We start from the raw sequence: 24,768 nt of genomic DNA, 5'->3' as shown, positions 1-24,768 counted from the left end.
AATCACCCCAGTCTTATTAAGAACTGCAAATTTTGTGGCATTTTAACTTACCCTAGCCTCATCACCTCTCCAAAGGCCAGTAGTAGCCTTGAGAATAAACACAATTCCAGGTGCTGGAGTAAGGAGAACAGATTTAATTTCCAAACAATTGTCATTATGGCTTGTGTTGTGGTTCCCTGAAAGACCTGACTCAAAAGTCTTATCTTTATTGGTCTCCCAGTGCTAAAACTCTCCCTCAGGAGGGGAAAGAATTTGTCACACAGCTACTTAAGGCAATGAATAACAGTTTACATAAACAAGAGACTTACCAAAGAAAGGTTAAAAGAAAAATTTGAGGAATGAGATGTCCATAGGGACTTTGAAAAGCTCTGACACATTCCTACACATCTAGAAGGCATCAGACATATGTAGGCCTGTGTGTATACTCAAGAAATACATGAGAAGACCATAAGTTCTTACCTCTTGCTAGCCTTGAGGGTACAAACAACTCAATTGAAAAATGGGCAGAGGACATGAAGAGATATTTTCTGAAGAGGACGTACAGATGGCAAACAGACATATGAAAAAATGCTCAACATCACTAATCATTAGAGAAATGCAAATAAAACCCACAATGAGATACGACCTCACCCCAGTCAAAATGGCTATCATCAATAAATCAACAAACAACAAGCACTGGCACGGATGTGGAGAAAAGGGGACGCTTGTTTACTGTTGGTGGGATTGCAGATTGGTGCATCCACTATTGAAAACAGTATGGAGGTATCTCAAAATTCTGAAAATGGAACTACCTTAAGACCCAGCAATTCCACTCCTAGGTATCTATCCGGAGAAATCCAAAACTCTAATTCCAAATTTATGCATCCCTATGTTTATTGCAGCACTATACACAATAGCCAAGACATGGAAACAATAGAAATGCCCATCAGTAGACCACTGGATTAAGAAACTGTGGTACAATGAAGTATTACACAGCCATAAAGAAGAATGAAATCTTACCATTTGCAACAATAAGGATGAAACTGGAGAACATTATGCTAAGCGAAATAAGTCAGACAGAGAAAGACAAATACCATATGAACTCACTTATATGTGGAATCTAAAGAAAAGAAATAAATGAGCTAATCAGAAACAGTCTCAGAGATATCGAGGAAAAACTGAGGGTTGCTAGATGGGAGGGAGGGTGGGGATAAGGTGGAAGGTGAGGGGATTAGAAACCACAGTCAGTAACCACAAGATTGCCACAAGGATACAAAAGTCAATTTGGGGAATGCAATCAGTAAGGTTGTAAAGATTTTATAGGGTATCCGATGGACACTTGCCTCATGAGGGAGACCACCTCAGGGATGATGTAGATGCCTGATCACTGCACTGTACACCTGAAGCTAAAGCTGAACAATAATGAATGTAAACTACAATTATATACATATACATACATATATGTATATATGTATGTATATGTATATGTATATGAAGCACAATACAACATTAGGAATAAAGACAGTGGAAATGTAACGGTTGTGTATGATGTCAGAGGGGTAGTGGATGGGGGTATGGGGGTTGTCACTGTGTGAGGGATATAAATGATAAATGTCTAAATATTACATTGTTTCTTGCACCTTAAACTAATAAAAAAAAGTTAAGAAAAGAAAAAAGCAGAGGTTGGCAGAATAAATAAGAAAACATAATCCAACTACATTCCATGTATATTTAGGATTTAAAAACACAAATGGTTTGCAAATAAAAGGATGACTCTGGGTGGTGAACACACAATGGGATTTATAGATGATGTAATACAGAATTGTACACCTGAAATCTATGTAATTTTACTAACAATTGTCACCTCAATAAATTTAATAAAAAAAATATATCATAAAGGATGAAGGAGGTAAAAACATTTTAAAAAATAAGACAATAGCTACTGCAATTTAGAAATGAATGCACAGCATAGAAAGGGACAACTGTGACAACAAAAAGATAGCAGGGAAGGAGAAAAGAACTGACATTGCACAGGTGAATAGAGATCAAATGCAATCAGAAGAAAAAGGACTACTGTATATACAAAACATTCTTTTGCATAAAACTAATGGTAACTGCAAAAAAAAAATCTAGAACTTAGATACATAACATAACAAAAGAGGAAAAGGAGGGGAAATCATAGAATACCACCAAACTAAAATAACAGAAGACAAAGAGGGAAAGAAACAATGGAGACACAGAGCTACCAGAAAGCAAAAAATAAAATGGCTGTAAGAAATCCTCATACATCAATTTACCCCATAAATGTAAATAGACCAACTCAACAATTAAAAGGCATAGAGTAGTGGGATAGATCAAAAAACAAAACCCAACTATATTCTGCCTTCAGGAGACACATCTCAGCTACTATGACAAACATAGATTTAAAGTGAAGGGGTGGAAAATGATACTTCAAGCAAATGGCACCCAGAGAAAGTGGGTGTAGCTGTATTTATATCAAACAAAATAGATTACAAGATAAGAAGGTAACAAGAGACAAAGATGGATATTTTACAATGATAAAGGGGACAATACATCAAGATTACATAACACATTAATATATTTGTACTCAACGTGGTAGCACAAAAATATATAAAGAAATGTTAACAGAACTGAAGGGAGAAAATGACAAAAACACAATTATAGTAGGGGACTTAAAATACACCATTGACACAAATGGATGAATCATCCAAATAAAGTCAATAAGGAAATATTAACTTTAAGTTACACATTAGACCAAATGAACATAATGAATATTTATAGAGCTTACCATCCCAGAACACTAGAATATACATTCTTCTCTAATGTACATGGAACATTCTCAAGGATAGACCATATGTTGAGGCACAAAACTAGCCTCAACAAATTTAAGAAGACTGAAATCATATCAAGTATATTCTCCAACCACAATGCTTTGAAACTGAAAATCAACAGCAAAAAAGAAAGCAGGAAAAACCACAAATATGTGGAGATTAGACAACATGCCAGTAAACAATGAGTGGGTCAAAGAAGACAAAAGAAGAAATCAAAAGATACATAGAGAAAAATGGGAATGACAACATGACATAACATTTTTTGTATATAGCAAAAGTAGTAATAAGAGGGAAGTTCATAGCATTAGAGTCTTACCTCAAAAAACAAGAAAGATCTGAAATAAACACTCAATATTTCACCTTAAATAACTACAAAAAGAACAAAGCAAAAAGTAGAAGAAAATAGTAATAATTAGAGCAGAATTAAATAAAACAAAACACAATAGAAAAAATCAATGCAAGAAAGAGATGGTTTTGAAGATACTAATAAAATCAACAAACTTTTGGCTAGTCTCACTAAGGAAATAAACAAAATCAGAAATGAAAGAGAAATTACAAGTGACGCCATCAAAATGGCGGCATGAGGTGAGCCTCTGGACATCTCCCCTAGAATTTACAACAAATTAAATGACTATAATTCCACAAAGGACTCCCTGCACAGCAGACAGGAAAGACAAAGAGGCTCACTACTGAATTCACCTAAACGTGGGCAAATTGCGCGAGCAGGGGAGGTAGGAAGGGAGAAGTGGGGAGAAGGGGCTGCACACGCGGGCGCAGGACACAGTCCTAGCTCAGTGCTCTGAGCTCGCTGCATCCTGGAACTACCCCATCTGTGGGAGAAGGAAGAACTCGGACTGCTAGGGCTCTGTTTATGGACCACAGGGCTGAGGGGACAGCATATAACACGGCTGAACCCAATGCTCATGGCAGAGACCTCTAAGCAAAGACTGAGGGAAGAAGGCTGAAAATGGTGGTTTAAGCCCTCACTGCCAAGCAGAGAATAGAAACCTTAGGCACTGAGACTAGCCGTCCCCTACCTATCCTCCCAGAGCTCGCCCTGCCCCTACCTACCCAGTGCTAGAAGCAGAACAGCAGCAGTGTCAGATCAAAAGAACAGAATATTTGCTGTTCTGAGAACTGTGGCCTACAGACACAGATTCGCAGCCCAACTAGTTCCATCAAAGGGGAGAGAGCTGGCTGTAGTGGTGGACAGCGCCATTGCTCTGGGCCACCTCTCACAACTCACCCTGCCACTGGCCCCACCTATCTGGGCAGATCCCTGCAGGAGTAAAAAGAACTGCTGAAACACACGGGCTATGAATCTGGTGCAGGAAGAGCTTTGGAACTTCAAAAGCTCTCCGCATCCCCACAGGGACACGGCACCCTATGACCCAGACGAACTGTTAACAGAGGAGAAGCCCGCCTTCCAGGGAATCCCCCCATCGTGTAAAAAGCTGGAATACTATGGAGAAAACATAACACTACAGTGTGAGAGAAATAAAAAGGCTGCAGTCGGAGAGAAAATAAAACATTCTACCGACACGTACTGGAAAACAAAAGAAAGACCTCTTCCTATAAACCTGTTGCAGAACCCACTCCTGTAAATGTCTAGGAATAGAAATAATAAATCATTAATTGCCATGAATAACCAAGGCAACAACACAGCTCAGAAAGAAAGTGAAACGTCTCCAGAAAATGAACTTAAAGATATGGAAATATGTGACTTAAATGACAGAGAATTCAAGATTGCAGTTCTGAAAAAATTCAATGAGATGCAAGAAAACACAGATAGGCAGTTTAATGAACTCAGAAACACAATCAAAGAAAAACATGAGCATTTTACCAAAGAGATTGAAATTTTAAAAAAAGAACCAAGTATAATTTCTGGAGATTAAGAACTCAATAGAAGAAATTAAGAATGAAATAACCAGCTTAGGTAGTAGAGTTGACCAGATGGAGGAAAGAATCAGTGACATCGAAGACAGAAACTTGGAAATGACACGGATGGAAGAAGAAAGAGACTTGAGACTTAAAAGAAATGAAAGAAATGTACAAGAACTTTCTGACTCCATCAGAAAGAGCAATATAAGAATAATGGGCATACCAGAAGGAAAAGAAAGAGAGAAGGGAACAGAGAATATCTTCAAACAAACAGTCGATGAGAACTTCCCAAACTTGTGGACAGAACTGGATCCTCGAATCCAAGAAGCAAATAGAACACCTAATTACCTCAATCCCAACAGGCCTTCTCCAAGGCACATTGTATTGAAGCTGTCTAAAATCAACGACAAAGAAAGAATCCTCAAGGCAGCCAGGGAAAAAAGACGGTAACTTACAAAGGAAAGCCCATTAGATTATCATCAGATTTTTCAGCAGAAACTCTACAAGCCAGGAGGGAGTGGAACCAAATATTCAAACTATTGAAAGAGAGAAATCATGAGCCAAGAATAATATATCCAGCAAAGATATCCTTTAGATATGAAGGAGGAATAAAGACCTTTCCAGACATACAGAAGCTGAGGGAATTTTCTAATACACGACCTGCACTACAAGAAATACTAAAGGAGGCTATTCGACCACCATCAACAGGGACAATTTGTGGCAACCAAAACATAAAAAGGGGGAGAGTAAAGGCCTGAACCGGAATATGGGAATGGAGAAAGTAAGCATGATGAATAAAATGGAATACTCTAAATATCAAAATTTCTTTTACATAAAGTTAAGGGTAACAACTCAAAAACAATCAAAAACTGAAACATGTACTGTAACAAAAAACAAACAGAGGGAAACATCATAGAATACCACCACACAGAAATAAAAGACAACAACAAAAAGGCAAAGAAACAATGGAGACACAGCCTTACCAGAAAACTAAAGATAGAATGACAGGAAATCCTCACATATCAATAATCACCCTAAATGTAAATGGACTGAACTCACCAATAAAAAGGCACAGAGTAGCAGATTGGATCAAAAAACTAAACCCAACCATATGCTGTCTCCAAGAGACACATCTCAGCTACAAGGACAAGCATAGACTCAAAGTGAAAGGGTGGAAATTGACACTCCAAGCAAATGGTACCCAGAGAAAATCAGGTGTAGCCATAATGATATCAGATGAAACAGACTTCAAGGTGAAAAAGATAACAAGAGACAAAGATGGACATTTCATAATGGTGAAGGGGACTATACAACAAGAAGACATAACAGTCATCAATATTTATGCCCCCAATCAGGGAGCACCAAAATATACCAAGCAACTACTAACAGAACTAAAGGGAGAAATTGACCAAAACACAATTATACTAGGGGACTTAAATACATCATTGACAGCTATGGATAGATCATCCAAACAGAAAATAAATAACGAAATAGCAGCCCTAAATGACACATTAGATGAAATGGACATAATTGACATTTATAGAGCACTTCATCCTAAAACATCAGACTATACATTCTTTTCTAGTGTACACGGAACATTCTCAAGGATAGACCATATATTGGGACATAAAATCAGTCTCAACAAATTTAAGAAGATTGAAATCATACCATGCATATTCTCTGATCACAAGGCTTTGAAATTCGATATCAACTGCAAAAAGAAAGCAGGAAAAACACAAATACATGGAGATTAAACAACATACTTTTAAAGAAGGACTGGGTCAAAGAAGAAATTAGGGAGAGATCAAAAGATACATAGAAACAAATGACAATGAAAATACATCCTACCAAAATTTTTGGGATGCAGCGAAAGCAGTTTTAAGAGGGAAATTTATCTCATTACAGGCCTATCTCAAGAAACAAGAAAACTCCCAAATAAATAACCTCATGTTACACCTTAAAGAACTAGAAAAAGAAGAACAAGTAAAACCCAAGGTCAGCAGAAGAAAGGAAATAATAAAAATTAGAGCAGAACTAAATGAAATAGAGAACAAAAAGACAATAGAAAAATTAATGTGACAAAGAGCTGGTTCTTTGAAAAGATTAACAAAATTGACAAACCCTTGGCTAGACTTACTAAGATAAAAAGAGAGAAGACACTGATTAACAAAATCAGAAATGAAAAAGGGGAAGTTATCACGGACACCACAGAAATACAAAGGATCATCCAAGAATACTATGAAGGACTATATGCCACCAAATTCAACAACCTAGAAGAAATGGACAAGTTCTTAGAAACATATAGCCTTCCAAGGCTGAACCATGAAGAACTGGAAAATCTAAACAGACCGATCACCAGTAACGAAATTGAATCAGTCATCCAAAACCTTCCCAAAAGCAAAAGTCCAGGACCAGATTGCTTCACTAGTGAATTCTACCAAACCTTCAAAGAGGATCTAATACCAATTCTGCACAAACTCTTCCAAAAATTTGAAGAAGAGACAGTACTCCCCAACTCATTTTATGAGGCCAACATTACCCTGATACCAAAACCTGGTAAGGACAGCACAAAAAAGAAAACTACAGACCAATATCTCTGATGAATACCGATGCAAAAATCCTAAATAAAATTCTAGCAAATCGAATACAACAATGCATTAAAAAGATTATTCATCACGACCAAGTGGGGTTCATCCTCGGGCACAAGGATGGTTCAACATCCAAGAATCCATCAATGTGATACATCACATAAACAAAATAAAGGACAAAAATCATATGATTATATCAATTGATGCAGAAAAGCATTTGACAAGATACAACATCCATTTATGATTAAAACACTTAATAAAATGGGTATAGAAGGAAAATACCTTAACATAATAAAGGCCATATATGACAAGCCCTCTGCTAATCTCATAATTAATGGAGAAAACTGAAGCCCTTTGCTCTACGTTCAGGAACACGACAGGGCTGTCCCCTATCACCTCTGCTTTTCAACATAGTGTTAAAGTCCTTGCCAGAGCAATCAGGCAAGAGAAAGAAATAAAAGGCATCCAAATTGGGAATGAAGAAGTTAAATTATCACTCTTTGCAGATGACATGATGCTATATATAGAAAACCCTAAAGACTCCACCAAAAAGCTATTAGAAACAATCAACGAATACAGTAAAGTTGCTGGCTACAAAATCAATGCACAAAAGTCCATGGCCTTCCTATATACTAACAATGAAATCTCAGAAAAGAAATACAAAAACAATTCCTTTTGCAATTGCAGCAAAAAGAATAAAATACCTAGGAATAAACTTAACCAAGGATGTGAAAGACCTATATGCTGAAAACTATAAGACATTTTTGAAAGAAATTGAAGAAGACACAAAGAAATGGAAAGACATTCCGTGCTCATGGATTGGGAGAATCAACATAGTTAAAATGGCCATATTACCCAAAGCAATATACAGATTCAATGCAATCCCCATCAAAATCCCAATGGCATATTTTAAAGAAATAGAAAAAAAATCATCAGATTTGTTTGGAACCACAAAAGACCCCGAATAGCCAAAGCAATCTTAAGGAAAAAGAACAATAATGGAGGTATCATACTTCCTCATTTTGGCTTGTACTACAGGGCTACAATAATCAAAACAGCATGGTATTGGCAGAAAAACAGACACATAGACCAATGGAATAGAATTGAGAACCCAGAAATAAAACCACATAAATATGGACAGATAATTTTTGACAAAGAAGCTAAAAACATACAATGGAGCAAAGACAGCCTCTTCAATAAATGGTGCTGGGAGAATTGGATAGCCACGTGCAAAAGAATGAAACTGGACTGCTATTTGTCACCATGTACCAAAGTTAATTCAAAATGGATCAAAGACTTAAGCATAAGACCTGACACAATAAACTGCATAGAAGAAAACATAGGTACTAAACTTATGGACCTTGGGTTCAAAGAGCATTTTATGAACTTGACTCCAAAGGCAATGGAAGTAAAAGCTAAAATAAACGAATGGGACTATATGAAACTTAAAAGCTTCTGCACAGCAAAAGAAACCATTGACAAAATAAAGAGGCCACCAACTGAATGGGAGAAGATTTTTGCAAACAGTGCCTCCGATAACGGGCTAGTATCCAGAATATACAAGGAACTCATGCAACTCAACAACAAAAAACAAACAACCCAATTGAAAATGGGCAGAGGACTTGAAGAGACATTTCTCCAAAGAGGACATACAAATGGCAAATAGACATATGAAGAAATGCTCAACATCACTAATCATCAGAGAAATGCAAATCAAAACCACAATGAGATATCACCTCACCCCAGTCAGAATGGCTATCATCAACAAGACAAATAGTAACAAATGTTGGAGAGGCTGTGGAGAAAAAGGAACCCTCATACACTGTTGGTGGCAATGCAGACTGGTGCAGCCGTTATGGAAGGCAGTGTGGAGGTTCCTCAAAAAATTACGAATAGAATTGCTATATGACCCGGCAATCCTCTCCTGGGTATCTACCAAAAAAATCTGAAAACGTTTATAGATAAAGACACGTGTGCTCCAATGTTCATTGCAGCTTTGTTTACGGTGGCCAAGACATGGAAACAACCAAAATGTCCTTCGATAGATGAATGGATAAAGAAGTTGTGGTATATATACACAATGGAATACTATTCAGTAAGAAAAGATGATATAGGAACATTTGTGACAACATGGATGGATCTTGAGAGAGTAATGCTGAGCGAAATAAGTCAGACAGAAAAAGCAGAGAACCATGTGATTTCACTGATATGTGGTATATAAACCAAAAACAACAAAAGAACAAGACAAACAAATGAGAAACAGAAACTCATAGACACAGACAATAGTTTAGTGGTTGCCAGAGGGTAAGGGGGGGGTGGGGTGGGAGATGAGGTAAGGGGATCGAATATATGGTGATGGAAGGAGAACTGACTCTGGGTGATGAACACACAATGGGATTTATAGATGATGTAATACAGAATTGTACACCTGAAATCTATGTAATTTTACTAACAATTGTCACCCCAATAAATTTAATAAAATAAAAAAAAAAGAAAAGAAAAAAAAATTACGAATAGAATTACCATATGACCCAGCAATCCCTCTCCTGGGGATCTACTCAAAAAATCTGAAAACATTTATCCATAAAGCCAAGTGTGCACCAATGTTCATTGCAGCTTTATTTACAGTGGCTAAGACTTGGAAACAACCAAAATGTCCTTCGATAGATGAATGGATAAAGAAGTTGTGATATATATACACAATGGAATACTATTCGGCGGTAAGAAAAGATGATATAGGGACATTTGTGACAACATGGATGGATCTTGAGAGAGTAATGCTGAGCGAAATAAGTCAGACAGAAAAAGCAGAGAACCACGTGATTTCACTGATATGTGGTATATAAACCAAAAACAACAAAAGAACAAGACAAACAAATGAGAAACAGATACTCATAGACACAGACAATAGTTTAGTGGTTGCCAGAGTGTAAGGGGTAGTGGGGGGTGGCGGGTGGGAGATGAGGGTAAGGGGGATCGAATATATGGTGATGGAAGGAGAACTGACTCTGGGTGATGAACACACAATGGGATTTATAGATGATGTAATACAGAATTGTACACCTGAAATCTATGTAATTTTACTAACAATTGTCACCCCAATAAATTTAATTAAAAAAAAAAAAAAGAGATGCAGTAAACACAAAATGTATGAAGCTGCTGCCAGCATAACACAGCATCTATTTTACAGCAAGCTTTTTTATATAAGTAGAGAGTACACTCTAAAATAATGATAAAAAGTATAGTACACTATATACGTAGACCAGTAACATAGTCATTCATTATCATTATAAAGTATAACATGTTGTACATAATTGTGTGTGTTATACTTTTATACAACTGGCAGTGCAGTAGGTTGTTTGCAGCAGCATCACCAGAAATGTAAATAATGTGCTCTGCTATGACATCACTAGGCTATAGATATTTTTCAGTTCCATTATAATCTTATAGGCCCACCATCATATAAGCATTCAAATTATTATTGACCAAAATGTCATTATGCAGTATGTGACTGTATCTTTGGTCATTAATATCTGACAAGACTACCAAGATCATTCAGTGGGATAGCACAGTTTCTTTAACTAATGATGCTGAGACAAAAGAATGAAACTGGGTACCTACTTCCTTCCATATACAAAATTTAACTCAAAATGGATTAAAGATCTAAACATAAGAGCTAAAACTATAAAACTCTTAAAATAAAACATAGTAGTAAATCTTCATTACCTTGAGTTTGGTAATATAGTCTTACATATGACACCAAAAGCACAAACATCAAAAGAAAATTGATAAGTTGGACTTCACCAAAATTAAAAACGTTTTTGCATCAAAGGACACTATGAAGAAAGTGAAAGGAAACCTGTAGAATTGGATAAAATATTTGTGAATAATATATCTGAAAAGAACCTAGTATTCAGAATACATAAAGAACTCTAACAACTCAACAATAAAATAGCAAGTAACAAAATTTACAAATAGGTCAAGTATTTGAATGAGCAGTTCTCCAAAGAAGGTATACATACGGCCAATAAGCACATGAAAAGATACTGAACATTGTTAGTCATTAGGGACATGTAAATCATTGCCACAATAAGATACCACTTCACACCCACTAAGTGTGCTATAATTTAGAAAATAACAAGTTGGTGAGAATGTAAAGAAATTGCAACACACATACATTGCTGGTGGGAATGTAAAATAGTGCAGCCACTTTGGAAAAGAGTTTGGCTGCTACTCAAAAAGTTAAACATAAGGTGACTATATGACCCAGCCATTGCACTCTTAGTCATATATCTAGGGAAATTGAAAAAAATATGAATACATAAAAACTTTACATGACTGCTCATAGCAGCATTATTCATAATAGCCAAAAATAAGAAACAACCCTAATGCCCATCAACTGGTGAATGGATAATAACATGTGTTATATCCATGCAATGGAATATTATCTAGCAATAAAAATAATGAAGTACTGCTACATGCTATAGCAAGGATGAACTTTGAAACTATTATGTTAAATGAAAGAAACCAGACACAAAAATCCACACCTATTTTATGGTTCAATTTATATGAAATACGCAGAATAACTAAATTCATAGAGACAAATTTCTAGAGGCTGGGGGAGTGGGAAATGGGTGTGACTGCCTAGTGGGTACAGCGTTTTCTTTGGGGATGATTAAAATGTTCTGGATTAAGATAATGATGATGATAGTTGCATAACCATCTGAACCACTGAATTGCATATTTTTAAGTGTTCAATTTTATAGTATGTGAAGTAAATATTAAAAAGAAGATGCCAGTGAAAGGTTGATATAATTTTATTAGGCTCAGAAGAAGGAAGAACATTGCAAGCAGAGGGAAGAGCATTTTGTGTTTCAGACCTGGAGAGAGATGTTAGAAGATAAGGCTGGAAACCATAGTGTGGGGGTAGAGTTAAGGAGTATAAGGCTTTGTTCCTTGGTAGAGGTCATGTGGTGTAACAGGTGTTTGAGGAAAGAGTAAACATTGTCCAATCTATGTTTTGGGAAACTAATTCTGACAACAGTATGGTAGGGTTTTTGAAGTTGAGAAAGTGTTATACATTGCCCAGTCTTTCACAAATATTCATTAAGTGCAACCTATGTGCCAGGTACTTTGCTGGACTATGGAGAACAAGTAATGGATTTTATATCTAGTAACATAAAATAGATACTCAATAAATGCTGAATAAGTTGATGTTTTGGTGAGAATGAATAGACATGGGGAGACCATTGAAAAGGTTATTGAAATTATTCAGAAAATAAGATAATGAAACTACAAGGGTATGAGAAAAGAAAGGAGATTGATAAGAGAAGTGATTTAGTAATTGAATTCACAGCACTTGGTGATCCTGATGATTATTTGAGAGGTGAAGAAGAGGGAAGAGTCAAAGATATTGCTGAATCTTTCAACAGGTTTGAGGAACAGGCTTAGTGAGTAAAAGGTAAGCTCAATTTTAGACAAGAAAGATTAGAAGTGAAGCTGTCCAGAGGTAACTAGACATCGGGATCTAGCATGCAGGAGATAAATTAAGTATAAGATGATTGATTTGAGAGTCACCATCATAGAGGTGATATTTGAAGCCACAGAAGTGAATATAATCCTGATAAAATGCTATAGAGATAAAAAAGAAAGGAAGGAGAACTAAGTCTTTGCGAACACTTATAAGCAAGGGACGAATGAAGGAAAGGCCAGCAAAGGTGTTTGAGAAGGATCAGTCACATAGGTCTTAGGAGAACCAAGAGAGGGTAGTGGTGTTGATACTAGTGTTTGAAAGAGCTCTGTGAAAGAAAGGATGTTCAACAGAACTGCTACAGAGATGTTGAGGAGGATGGGTGTGAATGGAGAGGTCTTGGGATTTAGTGATATGGAGGTCAGTAATGACTCCAAATTACAAAGTTATGTTGTGTTAAATTTGGAGGGACTGTGAGTGGAAACTATGTTCTTTAGAAGGTTGGTAGTGGATATAGCAGAGAGATGGAGTGGAAGATGGAGAGAAAGCTTTTTAAAAATAACAAGTATACACCTGAAATCTATGTAATTTTACTAACAATTGTCACCCCAATAAATTTAATTAAAAAAAAAAAGTGGTGTTGGGGAAAACTGGACTGATAAATGTAAAAAAATGATACTACACCATCTTTTTACACCATATACAAGAATAAACTCAAAATGGATTAAAGATTTAAATGCAGGACTCCAAACCATAAAACTCCTAGAAGAAAACATAGGCAGTAAATTCTCTGACATTACTCTTAATAATACTTTTTTTTTTTTGCCATATCTTCTTGGGCAAGGGAAAAAAAAGAAAAACTAACAATTGTCACCCCAATAAACTTTAATTTAAAAAAAAGAAAAGAAAAAATAAACAAATGGGACTACATTAAACTAAATTTTTTTTTGCACAGCAATGGAAACCATTAATAAAATGAAAAGACAACCCACCAATTGGGAGAACATATTCACCAATGACACATCTGATAAGGGGTTAATAACCAAAACTTATAAAGAACTCATACAACTCAACACCAAACAACAATCCAACTGAAAATGAGCAGAAGACATTTCTCCAAAGAGGACATACAGATGGCCAATAGACATATGAAAAGATGCTCAATGTCACTAATCATCAGAGAAATTCAATTTAAAACCACAATGAGATATCACCTCACATCAGTCAGAATGGCGATCATCAATACATTGACAAGTGTTGGTGAGGATGTGGAGAAAAGGGAATCCTCATGCACTATTGGTGGGATTGCAAATTCCCTGTTTCCCAAAAATAAGACCTTGCCAGACAATCAGCTCTAATGTGTCTTTTGGAGCAAAAATTAATATAAGGCCTGGTCTTATTTTACTCTAAGACCGGGTCTTATATAATATAGTATAGTATGAGACCAGGTCTTATATTAATTTTTGCTCCAAAAGCACATTAGAGCTGATTCTCTGGCTAGGTCCTATTTTCAGGGAAACATGGTTGTTGTAGTCACAGTGGAAAGCAGAGTGGAGGTTCCTCAAAAAATTAAAAATAGAATTACCATATGACCCAGCAATTCCACTTCTGGGTATTTATTCAATGAAATTCAAAACACTAATTCGAAAAGATATATGCACTCCTATGTTCATTGCAGCATTATTTACAATAGCCATGATATGATAACAATCTAAGTGTCCATCAATGGACAATTAGATAGAGAATAAGTGGTACATACCTATATACAATGGAATATTACTTGGCTGTAAAAAGACTGAACTCTTACCGTTTGTGACAACATGGATGGACCTGGAGGGTATTATGCTAAGTGAAATAAGTCAGACAGAAACAGACAAATACCCTATAATTTCATATATAAGTGGAATCTAAAGAACAAAATAAACTAACAAAAAAACCATCAAACTAGCATCAGTCTCCTAAGACAATTGGTGAGAACTTTTTTCCCTTATTTAGAACTATCCTTAGAGGATAGTAATTTTCAGGTGGTTCTGGGGATAATTCCCTAAAAGCAGTTAGTTCCCAAAATGTTTTGAGCAATGGCAGCCTTGTTGGAATACATGTCTTCCCTTCCAAGGAGATCTCCTGCAAGATGACGAGACTCATTTAGACATATCACTGCTGGACTGTTTACTTAAACCTTTGCCTGTAGTCTTTATGCACATAATTTGTGTTGCTCCCAAGATAATGCTGTAATAATTAGCCAGACCTTGATGAAGCAGAGTCAGTCTTCACTGACACCTCAACTAGAACTTACATTTGGCTTTAGGAAGAAGGGAGGAAAATTTAAAGGAACTATGTAGAGATCTGGGCTTTATTTCATAATGAAAAACCAAACATACACAACAAAATGACAAAAAAAAAAAAAAAAAAAGAACCTCACTGCAAGCAACAAATGAACAAGGCAAATGAACAAACAAAAAATCATAGGCACAGGCAACAGTTTAGTGGTTACCAGAGGGTAAGGGGGAAGGGCGGAAGAATAGAGTAAAGGGGGTCAAATATATGGTGATGAAAGGAGAACCGACTCTTGGTGGTGAACACACAGTGCAATATATAGATGATGTATTATAGAAATGTACACTTGAAGCCTATATAATGTTACTAACCAATGTCACCCAGTAAATTTAATAAAGATAAAAAAGAAACACCTGAAACCTATGTAACTTTACTGACATTTGTCACCCCAATAAATTATAATTAAAAGAAAAGAAATTAAAAAAAATCTTTCCAAACCCAAAGAAGCAAACAAAATGAACAAAAAAAATTCCAAAGGGTGTCCAGGAGCTAGTATAGATTCAACCATGAGAGACAATCAGACATAGTGGAAAGCACATGAAATCTGAGTGCAAATCTGACTTGAACTTACTAGTTCTGAGCCTCTTGGTAAGTAGATTTACCTTTCTGACTCTCGGTTTCCTCTTCATTAAAATGAATGTAATAATAGCTATCTCATGAAATAGTGGTGGAATTCAGTGAGATAGTGGTTTTTTTTGTTTGTTTGTTTTGTTTTTTGACTTCTTGTGCATTGTATTTGGCAAATTTAGGTACAAGGTACCTAGTAAATGTCACTTTTCCATTTACCATCTTTATCTACTTAACCTACAACATGACAGCTATTGTCTCCAGCCCTGTTGTCCCCAGTCCTGAATTTTTGTGATTGTACAACCCAGGACCGCCCCCCCCCTGCAACATATCAAGGTCTTTTTTTGGAATAAGGACACTCTACTGAGGTATCTCTAGAACAAGGTGGTCTATTGAGGTGCTCACCAGGAGAGAGGGTTGCTCACCTTTCACCACAAATTTCACAATGTTGCTGCGCTGTTCGGAGCCTACCCGGCCTTTGGCAGTACAGAAATAGTTGCCTGAGTCAGCCACTAGTGCAGGCTTGAAGAGTAAAGTACTCAAGGTTGCTATTTTGGTTGGTTCTTGGTTGTTAGTCTGTTCCTTGTACCAAACATAACTGATTGGGGGAGAACCCCGAGCCTGGCATTGAAGGCTAATCCTCATTCCCTGGGGCACTGTGAAGCCATAGCCACTGCCAGTCGTCACTGTGGGCTTGGAAACAGAGACTGCAAGGGAAAACAAGAGAGGAAACTTTGGGAGGTTACAAGGATATGGGAACACAAGGCCAAGTTATCCCTTCTGGGCATAGGGGTGATGTATATATCTGCAAAGGGAACTGAAGGGGCCCCTGACTTGGGAGAGAAGAAGGGAACAGGACAATATAAATAAAAATAGCTTCCTTTGGAAGATTATGTACTGTTTTATATTATCTAGGGTTTTGGATTATCTGGAATTAAAAATCAACTGACTTTTAAAAAACTGTACAGTTTTTTTAAGCTCAAGTAGAGTTTTTGGATTATCTGCAGTTTTTGGATTACAAAGGCCAGATATTTGTAAAATTGTCAAGACAACAAGATTTATCTTGGCTAAGTCAAGCATTCTTTTCCCCAGGGTTTCTCTGTCAGGAGCGGCCAATCCACTCTCCAATATTCTGATAAGCTATACTCATTTTTATGAGTTTTGAGACTTAAACCCGAAGGAGGGAAACAAGGTTATGGATGCTGAACTTTCTAGGACACTTGAAGGGGTAGAGATTTGAAGGCCAGGAACCCTTCCCAACACTTTTAAAATTATTCCGTGAGAGTGATGACCCTGAGGATCATCTGTCTGTCCATTTCCTCTGATTAACACATATAACTGAAGGGAGACCATGTACAGATTAACAAATGTCTATGGGTTTCTCAGGGTTTTCTAGGATTATAGTCTTCTATTCGGTCTTTGCCTATCCTATCAGTGTTTTCCTACCCTCACAGTGATTCACCTTTCTGGACACGGAGATCAATGATCTTATCTCTCACTACTTGGTTGCCATTGGGGGTCTGCCAAGTGACTTCACAAGTGTAGTGGTTCCGGTCATCCATCTCCAGTGTATTCAGTTGGAAGGACACATCTCCTAGGATCTCGTGGTTCACGCGCAGGCGACCCCGGTACTTTGCTTGCTGGATATGGTCTCCAGAGGAGTCACGTAAGAAGATGGTGACTGGATCTGAGCCACGTTGTACCAGCCACTTTACCAAGACTTGGGTGTAGCCTTTCAGAGGACCGTAGGTGCAGGGAATGTTAATATTCCCTTTCCAAATCCCTGTCACACTCTCAGGTGCTTCCAGGATGGGATGGCCTAAAGATGGGGAACAGAGGAAGAATGCAGACATGAATGGCACAACCACCTGGGAGTTAGGGTGGCAGTGGCAGGCCTCAAGAGGCTTCAGAGAAACACCCTTCAACTTTTCTTCCATCACACTTTCATATTCCCTGTGCCCTTTTGTTCTCTGCCAGCTTTTTCATCAACTAGAACCAGTCCTCAGAAGGAAAGCCCTTAACATTTTTTTAGTTCTTGTGAGTTTCAAGTTCTTTTCTGTCACTTTCTTTCTGTGAGGTAACCCTGGGTAAGTCACTTCCTGCCACAAAGGACCCATTTTGTTCATTTATAATGTAGAGAGTTTGGATCAAATAATCTCTAAGTTTTCTGCAAACTGACATTCTGTAAATCCGTGAAAAAAAACTTCTTTCATTTTCCAAAAGAAGTGTGAGAGCAAATGCTGAGCAATTGGGTCTGGGCTATTTTATTGTATATAACTGTGTACCTGAAGAAATGTGGGGACTGTGAGGTAAGAAAAAAGTGTAATCTACGCTGCTTATCCCCTATTGCTCCCTTGGAAGGGCTCAGTAATTGGGTACCTAACCTTAACCTGTTCACTGGAAGGGAGGAAGGAGGCAGGTAAAGGGCAATTCTGAGGGTTGAAACTTCTGTGAGATGCATTCCTGTTTAACAAAATCATTAGCTATTGTTAAGTTTGAAACTTGCATTTTGTAGGCCTGACTTTTCTGCCTGATTTTTCTCCTATCTTTGTTGATTTCCCTTTTGGTTTCTCTTAGTTCTCAGCAAAGGTACGTTTGAAAATCCCATCCTGAGGGGAAATGGAGAGGAAAAGTTCTGGAGAGGAAAAGGGTCTGAATAAAATCCTAGATCTGGCTGTGGTGGGAATCGTGGTGAAACGAAAGGGAGATTGCTTCTTGGTGTGCTGGGGAGGAAAACCCAGGGGGTAAAAGTTGGGGGTGTTGAAAGAGCCATCACCTCCCATCAGAAATTCCCATCCATAAACTTATATTTTGAGGATTTTGTGTTTTATTTAACTAGGGCCAGGAGTGAGGGATTGTATTTAGAAAATGTCTTTATGTCACTTGTAGGAGAGTTAGTTTCACAGTGTGAGCTATTACTGAACAACAGCCTTTTATGTAGCCCAGGATTCCCAGGCTTCAGTAAAGCAGATGGAAGATGGGTGGGTGCATGCTTTTTAGCTCCCAGAATGTATTGCCAACTACCAGGGCTTCTGTCAGTGGGGAGGCTAATGTCAAGCCTCTAGCCTGTGCCCTCATCAGGGACTCTCAGGATATCCCTAGAATATTTTGGCCAACATAAAAGCCTTGTGTAGAAAATAATACACAAATATGAGTCCATGTTGCTAGATCCACCACACACTCTGGGACATGTAAGATTAGTCAAGGAACAGAACTCACACTGATGAATGGGAGCACAATAGGGGCAGGTTTTGGTTTACTCTAAAAATAAACTTTATAATTAATCAGAGCTGTCTGTTGATGGACCTAGCTGTCTAGGGGAAGTTCTGAGCTATGTTTAGGTCTTGGACAAAATACTCTTTAAGGTCCCTTCCAATCCTAGATGATTCAATGCTAATAGACTGTAATGGAAACAAAAGTTAAATTATTACATATTCTAGTTGGTGGTGAACTTTCACCGGGTGGTGGGTTTCACTGTGCTATTCATAGTTCATGCCTCCATGTGCATACAGATACAGCTTACCATCATCACGGACATACATGCCCATACATATTTTCAGTCACTTGCAAGCACAAACCTACCACCAGGCTTAAGCCCCATAAAGACCTTTCAGTTTGATGTGTTCTTCGCCACTAATCTTCCTCTACCCCTCCCAAATCTCCCTCCCCTTGTCTGAAAAGCATTCTCACATTCCCCTCCTGAGCAACAAAGCAGCATTCTGCTGTGAGGACATATGGAACAGCTGAAAATGCCTTTGTCTATGCCTACATATGTCTTCCCCCTGACCTTGGGGGAGCTGCAAGGCCTGGCTCACATTACCCTCTCGGGGAACTTGCTGGGGATTCTCACATTGCCTATCTACACTGGTCTGTCAAGAATATGGACAGCCAGTCTCAATTTCTCAATCTTGAAAGTTACTTTTAGAAGTAGGTCAGACGTGACTTTTCCATCCCAGAATAGGGGCGTGGGACAAAGTTGGTAAGCAGACTTCCAAGAATGGCATGTTTTTTCCCTTTTTACTTTTTTCTTCTCCTCTCTCTTCCTCCACCCATTCTTTCATTTATCCTCTTCCTCCTCCTCCTTTTTCTTGTTCTTTTCTCCTCTTCCTCCCCTTTCTTCATTAGCACCATAAAGAGAGAGTGTATCGCAGGCACAGGGCATCACAAGAAAGGGGATATTATACTATTCCTCATGTACTATGATCTTCAAAGTGAAGGCAACCTCAATAGCATTGACTTATACCTTCTAACTATTTCTGTGGTTCTCAGGTAACCTAAAGAAACATTGAGTAGGAGCACCTAGAGAGATCAGGAGGGTAGTGAAGGACTTCATGATGTAGTAAGAATAATAAAACTGGTCTATGTCCAAGGTCTGCCCTACCATATATCTCTTTGTGTGACTTTAGGTAAATTACTAAACTTGTCTGAGCTTTAGGTTATTATCAATAAAACAGAGGTACTAATAAACCTTACATGGAGGGTTATTGTGAAGATAAAACGAGTCATAGGTGTGAAAGCACTTAGAATAGTGGCTGGCATTCAGTAGCTGTTGGATAAATGCCAGTCCTGTCCCATGCCTCAGAAGAAACTTCTCATATTTGTCTTGATTCTTCTTATCCTATAGAAGTCCTCAACATGTCTTCCCCGGGATGGACATATTCATTATATTTGATCATTGTCAGCTTTAATAGTGACCTGAATGAGCAGTTAGCCCATGAGTAGGTAAGGAGTTACTCTTCCCAGCCTGATGGAACCTACCAAGTTATAGGCAGGTAATAGGCCATCCCTTGGTTTTAGGGTAGCCAGAGAAGACAGTAGCCTATACTTCCAACAACAGGGCTGGCATGACAGCCAATGTGAAATGTTGGTGAAATTAAGCAATACTTTTTACTTTCCTGGAAGATGGGTAGGGAAAATCCATTTCAGGAAAACCCCACCTCCTGGGGGGATGCTCTGCCCATAATGGATCCATGATAACCACAAAATGGTTAGTTACTTGGTATAGCAATGCTTGAGGTACCCAACAGGATAGAATTTGGAGACTTCTAGAATGGCATAGCTGAGAGTGCTTTTTTGAAACCACTTAGTGGCATTATATCATGGTACATATGGGCAAGCTGAGGCCTAGAGAGAGAAAGATGCTTATCCAAAGTCACAGAGATAACAGGGACAGAGCTGGGCCTGGAGGCCAAGAATAAAGACTTTCAGGTGCTACACTGCCTTCTTACATTCTTAACTTATTAAACCACCAGCCACAACTGAAGCCGGGAAACCCTTACCTGGGTCTACTTGACATGGTTTAAAGGGATGTTATCCTAGAGCTGGATAATATCCCCCTGTATGCCTGAAAAAAGAATTCACCCATCTGCTGCTGCTTTCTAAAAAGCCTTTCCTAGAACTTCAGAGCCTTGCTCTCCTCCCTCATGGAAGGATTGAATTTCCTTCAAATATTGTCCCCGCTCAGGAGAAAGACCAGAGCTAGGCATTGACTCAAGGGGCTTCATTTTAAAAGGGTTGAATTTGAGAAAGAGAAACAGTACTGGATGCCACTCTGGTCCTGGGACCTAGACTTAGGAAAGTAAATGACTGGGGACTGTGTGATGGTCCTAAGGAAAGGGAAGACCTAGTTTTCTGGGTGTGGGCCCCTTTATAGAACCCAGTCTGGGTCCCTTTTAGAATACTGTTCTTCCCACCATTAAACAGAGGGTGAGATCTTCCCATGACTTCATACCCCTGTGTCTGACCTCTCTCTCTCTTTTGGGTTTCCTCCTAGACAGAGGATTAACCTAGATAATAGATGCTTATAAAATGTTTATAAAATTCAAATATTAGGACTTACTTTTATTATGATTATTTCAACATATGTCTTAGACTTAGCAGCTGGTTTTGGCCCCTGGAGGCTTTTTAGAAGTGAAGCCACAGTTCTAAAGAGCTGTCCACCTGGCAGGGTCCTTTGAGGCCAGCTAAACTGATCTCTTCTCTGTAAAGATGGGTTAGGGACATTGAGATCTAGGGAGAGGTGAAGCATTGTTGGCATTCAGTATGTCCTGAGCCTCAGGTCTATAGTGTAAGACCCTCAACACAAATGGAAGCCTTGCTTCCAGGTCTAGAGGATCTCCTAGGCTGGGGAGGGAACGATACACATGTGAGCGCACACATGGATGCCCACACATGATTTAAATTTAACATTTACAAAATGTTTCTGTGAGCCCCAACTCTGCCTCTATGAATCCTAGCTCAAACCAACAAATTTGGAGAAGATAGGGAGATACATTCTAATATGTGTTAGAAAATTAAAATATTGTAGTTGTAGAAATAACACTATTTTTAAAAGAGTATTAACTCTGCCACTAATGCTCTGCGGCCTGGACCAAATTATTTTCCCTCTTAGGTGACTTAATTTAGTATCTCTTCGAGCTTGAGGTTCTAGAATTTGATGGATCAGAGCCCCAGGATAGGATAACCTATACTGAGTCATCTATGGAAAGCTGGATTCTTTCTGACCATACAAGGGACACCAAGCTAACACCATCCAGCCTCTTCCCTTTAAGGGTATGGAAAAAGCAGGGTGCAGCAAGAACTCCTTTGACCTATCTTGGGTATCACTTAGCTATTAGTCAAGTTTAGTTTCTTAAAATGCTATCTCAATGTTCAGGAGTATAGATAAAATTAGAGGAAGACCCAAGGAAATAATGCTATTATGGGATAGTCAGACCTCATTTGGGATATGTGTCCAGCATTAAGCTCCTACAATTATCCCAGACAAACTGGGACATGTCCACAGGGAAGTGAGTTACCCCAGAAGGTGGTAGGAAACCAAGTCCTGTGAAGACCAGTTGAAGGAGCTGGGGTTGTTTAGCTTGGAGAAGAGATGAGTCAAGGGGATATAATGTCTGTTCTCAGAACTGTAAGTGGCTATGTGTGTCTCCAAGAAACAGAACTGGGACCTTTGGATAGAAGCCACAGAGAAGTAGATTGAGTTCAACACAAGGAAGAATTTTTAACAGTTGGAAATGTCTCCGGATAGACTCGATGGTCTGGGGCAGTAGTAAATTATCAGTCACTAGAAGTATGTGAACAGGTATTCTGAGCCGTTGTTCATAACAGTGAAGAGTGGATCTAGGTTACTTTTAAGGTCCCATCTAACTCTTCAACAGCATTCCTTCTTTGGTAGATATGTGTCTTAACAGGGATCAAAGCCTGGAAGCAGAGGGGTTAAAGTGTAATAGAATTTCAGGTGAAAATCAGAAGATGGAGGAGGGATTTGGGTGGCATTGGGCACTTTCTTAATGTCCCTGAAATAAGAAGAGTGCTATAAAATCATGTGGATATTTTCCAAAAGATGATCCTTTCCAATTTCTACCCAAACTTACCTCCTGCATTCTTCAGCAGCCTTCAACTACCTCCCTCTCTTCTGCCCAAAGATGAGTCTATAGCGTTGGCTGAGAAACTCACCTGCTCAGCAGAAATAAACTTTCCTCAGTAGGTATTCAACCTCAGCCCCCCAGCCATTTGCCTGTGTCAGTAGTAGCATCCAGGCCGTAATTTGCTGCCTTACCATAGGTGACCGCTGCTAGGTGGCCCAGGAGCAGCAGGCCCAGTAAGAACCCCATCACAGCCAGAACCACTTCTCTCCTTTCTTCCAGCCTCTTGCTGTCAAAGAGGCTTGAACTCCTGATTGCTGCCAGTGTCTGTGCCTGCTCACTTCCCTTCCTTCCCTATATCTCTCACTCGGACTCCCAGTCCCATTTCACATTTCCCTTCCTTCCCTATTTCAGTACAAGTCACATGAGCATCCTTCTCCCTCCCCTGCCTGGGGTTAGAGGTTTGAGGGTGAGTGAAGCAATTCCTCCTCTTGCTAGGACATTGACTTGACTTTCGCTGGAGCCAGTGGAGATCTATGGACTTTGATCTCCCAGATAGTGTTTATTTTGGGTTTCCTCCACAAGACTTAGAGGTTGTGGAGGGCGACATTTGGGATGAGTCTGCTCCCTCCAGTGTGGGGGTATTTTCCCCTCTATTGGGCCAGGGAGAAGTGATCAACTTTGCTGGCCTATGCAATATTCAGCAGTCATATTGTTAATCACTGCCTGCTCAGTTTATGCAAATGAACAGTGTTGGAGGTGAGTGCCTATGGGCTGCAGAGTACAAGAGATTAAATGTGTGAAAGAGCTTTCTACACATCAGTGCTTAAATAATTGACAAGCCCATGGATAAGGCTGTTATGGGGGAATATACCCCCAAATATCATACTGGAAAAGCTCTTTGAATCACTTTCTCCTATAGGTCTACCACTTTGGTAGAAAGGGTTCCCATTAGTGCTTATAAGGGATCTTTATTTATTTGTAAGGGAAAGTTAAGTCTAGCATCCAGTGTACTCGCTGAGGGACCTGATAGTGGTATGCTCTATTAGGTTGAACTTTTCAATGACTTTCAATTGGTACAAACCCCTGACCTGCAAGAGAGTGACATTAAGCCTCCTAGGAAGTTTAATTGCTTTTCTTCACAGGCACCAGAGTGACTGTAAGTCTACCAGCAGTCTACCTCTAGGTTTGGCACTGCCCACAGTCTACTAAACTTTGAAAATATAAACACTTCCAAAAGGAGAAACGCATCCAATAAATTCACACTGACGTGTAAGTAACATCTAATCTTAACTTTCTTTTTGATTAGAGGGATAAGAGAGACCTTGTTTCGGGGAGGGGTGAGCTTCACAGATAGGGGGAGTGAGACTCCGAAAAGAGACATTTTCTCCTCCATATGCTTGCCAAGAGGTGGTTACATACAGAGGATCTGAGGCTGTGCAAAGGCTAAGAGGAGACTCTAGCATTTTCGGCCTTGCTATTGTCGTGTGGAATTCTGTCAAGCCTTTCTGCCTCACGGATTCAATCCCCCTTGTCTGATTGTCCCTTGCTTTTTGGTTACTTCATTCAGTCCACCTCACTGGCACTTCTAGTCATTCTTTTACATTGGGTCATCATTCATGGAGCCCTGAACTTTGGAGAACCCTTTTTGTATTTTCCAACCAACACCCTGCCACCACTATCACCATATATCTACACATACATACACCCACACCCCCCCCCCAAACACA

The 24,768-nt window shown here is 38.7% G+C and overlaps 1 protein-coding gene across 2 annotated transcripts in view; it reads right to left on the bottom strand.

Moving 5' to 3' along the window:
• VSIG4 (V-set and immunoglobulin domain containing 4) overlaps window positions 1–23,385 on the bottom strand; it is a 31,627-nt gene extending 8,242 nt beyond the window's left edge. The window contains exons 1-3 of one of the 2 annotated variants that reach the window (XM_019717507.2): window positions 23,233–23,385; window positions 17,137–17,493; window positions 16,100–16,381 (exon numbers count right to left, since the gene is read on the bottom strand). In XM_019717507.2, the coding sequence (XP_019573066.2) occupies window positions 16,100–16,381; window positions 17,137–17,493; window positions 23,233–23,287 (694 nt within the window). In that variant the 5' untranslated portion in view covers window positions 23,288–23,385. The remainder of the gene's footprint in view (window positions 1–16,099; window positions 16,382–17,136; window positions 17,494–23,232) is intronic. The other variant, XM_074323743.1, reaches the window with a different exon arrangement.
• Between the last annotated feature and the right edge of the window lie 1,383 nt (window positions 23,386–24,768).

The sequence above is a fragment of the Rhinolophus sinicus genome, chromosome X (assembly GCF_036562045.2).
Source record: "Rhinolophus sinicus isolate RSC01 chromosome X, ASM3656204v1, whole genome shotgun sequence".
NCBI lineage: Eukaryota > Metazoa > Chordata > Mammalia > Chiroptera > Rhinolophidae > Rhinolophus > Rhinolophus sinicus.
The sequence above is the reverse complement of the archived record's forward strand: the minus strand, read 5'-3'. Positions and strand labels throughout refer to the sequence as shown.